At 44.6% G+C, this 2,606-nt stretch overlaps 1 protein-coding gene across 2 annotated transcripts; it reads right to left on the bottom strand.

Moving 5' to 3' along the window:
* Window positions 1-318: 318 nt before the first annotated feature.
* On the bottom strand, window positions 319-1,470 carry LOC113934559 (purine nucleoside phosphorylase-like). 2 transcript variants are annotated; one of them, XM_027615817.2, is made up of 2 exons: window positions 1,293-1,402; window positions 448-1,212 (listed from the first exon to the last, which is right to left on the bottom strand). In XM_027615817.2, exons 1-2 carry the CDS (start codon window positions 1,372-1,374, stop codon window positions 524-526), a joined length of 771 nt encoding a protein of 256 aa, XP_027471618.1. In that variant the 5' UTR covers window positions 1,375-1,402; the 3' UTR covers window positions 448-523. The 2 variants fall into 2 exon arrangements, with proteins under 2 accessions (XP_027471617.1, XP_027471618.1); XM_027615816.1 differs by having other exon boundaries at window positions 319-1,470.
* Between the last annotated feature and the right edge of the window lie 1,136 nt (window positions 1,471-2,606).

Raw genomic sequence — 2,606 nt, 5'->3', positions numbered from 1 at the left:
ACTCCTCAGATCCATCATAGTGCTGAAGTTTCCAAGTTATAATTAAAGGTTAATATAATTGTCTTTTTTTTTTTTTTTTAGTTCATCTTTCTTTTTATTCTCAAAATAGGGTAATACAAAACTCCAAGGGGTATCGGACTGGGCTAGCCCTCATGTGGGCTCTAGTGCTTTGGAGGAGGCAGAACCGAGTCCCCAGGAATGTGAAAGCATTATATCAAAAGGACAGCAGTAGCTACTGGGCCAAGTTCAACAGCCCAAGTCACACCCAGGCATAGGCACAGCAGGGCTTGGGTTCTATCTAGCTCTTGGGCTGGGGGAGGAGATGATAACTGCTTTGAGATAACTGAGCAGAAGAGCCAGTGCAGAAGGGTCTGGTGGGAGAAATTGGGAAAGCTGAAGGATAGTGATATTCCTCTCTTTTCCTACTACTGAAGGGCAGAGGCACGTGACCCCAGCAAGGGGCCGAAGTATGTAGTAGCTACTTGGATCCCATTATGGAGAGGCCAGACCGCTCCAGGGCTGGTTAGCTGGCTTTGGCAGGTGGTGGAATACTGGTCATAAGAATAGAGACAAACTGTTCCAATTTTTGTGCTGCTTGTCTCCCAGCCTCTAGTACTTCCTCATGATTGACCTTCTCCTCGGCTTCATAATCCAAGACGACTTTGTTAGTGATGAGGGAGAAGCCAAAGACTCGAAGTCCACAGTGCCTTGCAACTATAACTTCTGGTACCGTGCTCATGCCAACAGCATCCGCTCCCAGCTTCTGCAGCGGCCAACATTCAGCCACAGTCTCAAAAGACGGGCCTGCCAACATCACATAGGTGCCTTCCTTCAGCTCTCTCTGCTCCCCCATCTGTTTCCAGGCCCTGTGAGCGTTCTGCCGCATATCCCGGTCATAGGCATCGGACATGGCAGGAAAACGAAGTCCAAACCTTTCGTCATTGGGCCCTATGAGAGGGTTCACACCACTGAAGCCAGGAAAGTTGATGTGATCACGGATCAGCATGATATCTCCGACCTCAAACTCAGGGTTGAGTCCTCCAGCTGCATTGGTGACCACTAGGGTGTCCATGCCCATAAGGAAGAAAACCCTCACTGGGAATGTCACCTTCCAGATCGGGTAGCCTTCATACATGTGGAACCTGCCCTGCATCATCACACAGGCCTTGCCATTCAGGAACCCAAACACCAGTCGACCAGCATGACCAGGCACTGTACTTCGGGGAAAGTTTGGAATCTCGCTGTAGTCAAAGCTCTGGCTGTCAGTTAATTTATCAACCAGATTTCCTAACCCAGAGCCACAGATGACTGCCACTTGAGGTCGGTGCTTGGTGTGGCACAGAAGCCATTCACTCGTGTTCTGATAATCATCATACGTAAATCGGTTTTCCATGGTGCCGCCGCCGCCCTCTCGAGGAGCCCGCCCTTGGCCTCTGGGATCCGGTCCGCTGAGCCGCGCTGCGCAGAACCGTACTCAATATAATTGTCTTTTATCAAAGCTAATTTTAGGGGCGCCTGGGTGGCTCAATTGATAAGCATCTGCCTTCGGCTCAGGTCGTCATTTCAGGGTCCTGGGATCGAGCCCCACATTGGGCTCCCTGCTCCGTGGGAAGCCTGCTTCTCCCTCTCCCACTCCCCCTGCTTGTGTTCCTGCTATCGCTGTCTCTCTCTCTCTCTGTCAAATAAATAAATAAGATCTTAAAAAAAAAAGCTAATTTTAAGGGATGACTTAATATTACAAATTTTCAAATTGTTGGGGGCTTTATTTTCAAAGCCACAACTTATCATATAGTTTCAGTTTCCATTTTTGAATACATAAATATAAAGAATTAAGACAAAAGTTGTCTCTCCTCCTAAACTTTTTGACCAAGGTATCATTTTCCCCTAAGATATAGTTGTACAATTCATTAATAGGAATATTCCAAGTCATAGAATATTGAAAAGTACTCTACATGATGTTGGATATTTCTAGGAGTATCTGTTTTCATTGTACGTCTATCTGCAATTCTTCTACTCCTAATATTATCTTTCTTATACTCTGCACACTTACAAACAATAAAAACATTTTTATTATTTCCTTCAAGAAATAAAAGCTTTTCTTGAATTTAGTAACTTTTATTATTTATTTATTTATTTATAAGATTTTATTTATTTATTTGACAGAGAGTGAGAGCATGAGAGAGAGAGCACAAGCAGGGGGAGTGGCAGGGAGAGGGAGAGGGAGAAGCAGGCTCCCCATTGAGCAAGGAGCCTGACTCAGTCCTGGGATCAAGACCTGAGCCGAAGGCAGACACTTAACTGATTGAGACAGCCAGGTGCCCCTAATTTAGTAACTTTTATTCAAAAATTTTAGAAGTCATGGAGATGGTTCAAATCATGTTGGCAAAACCTTTTGTAATCTTATTGTCTTACCCTTCCACTCTAGGTGGCTTCAAGAGCTCCAAATTTTTTTTTCTGTTACGAGGAGAAACTTAGCTTTGCGCATTTCTTATTCCCTATGCCGCAACCTGTCAACATGTTCTATAGAACAGAAGTCCTTCCATTACTAAAGTTTCACTTTTTTCAAAAGGATTGTAGTTACAGATCCTAAATTATTTTTTCTTCCT

Source organism: Zalophus californianus, chromosome 13 (assembly GCF_009762305.2).
Source record: "Zalophus californianus isolate mZalCal1 chromosome 13, mZalCal1.pri.v2, whole genome shotgun sequence".
Lineage (NCBI taxonomy): Eukaryota > Metazoa > Chordata > Mammalia > Carnivora > Otariidae > Zalophus > Zalophus californianus.
Note: the sequence above shows the minus strand (reverse complement) of the source record. Positions and strands in the feature narration are given on the sequence as shown.

Bases quoted from the DNA above. Each gene is read 5' to 3' on its own strand.
- LOC113934559 (XM_027615816.1), bottom strand. From the start codon at position 1,393: ATGGAAAACCGATTTACGTATGATGATTATCAGAACACGAGTGAATGG.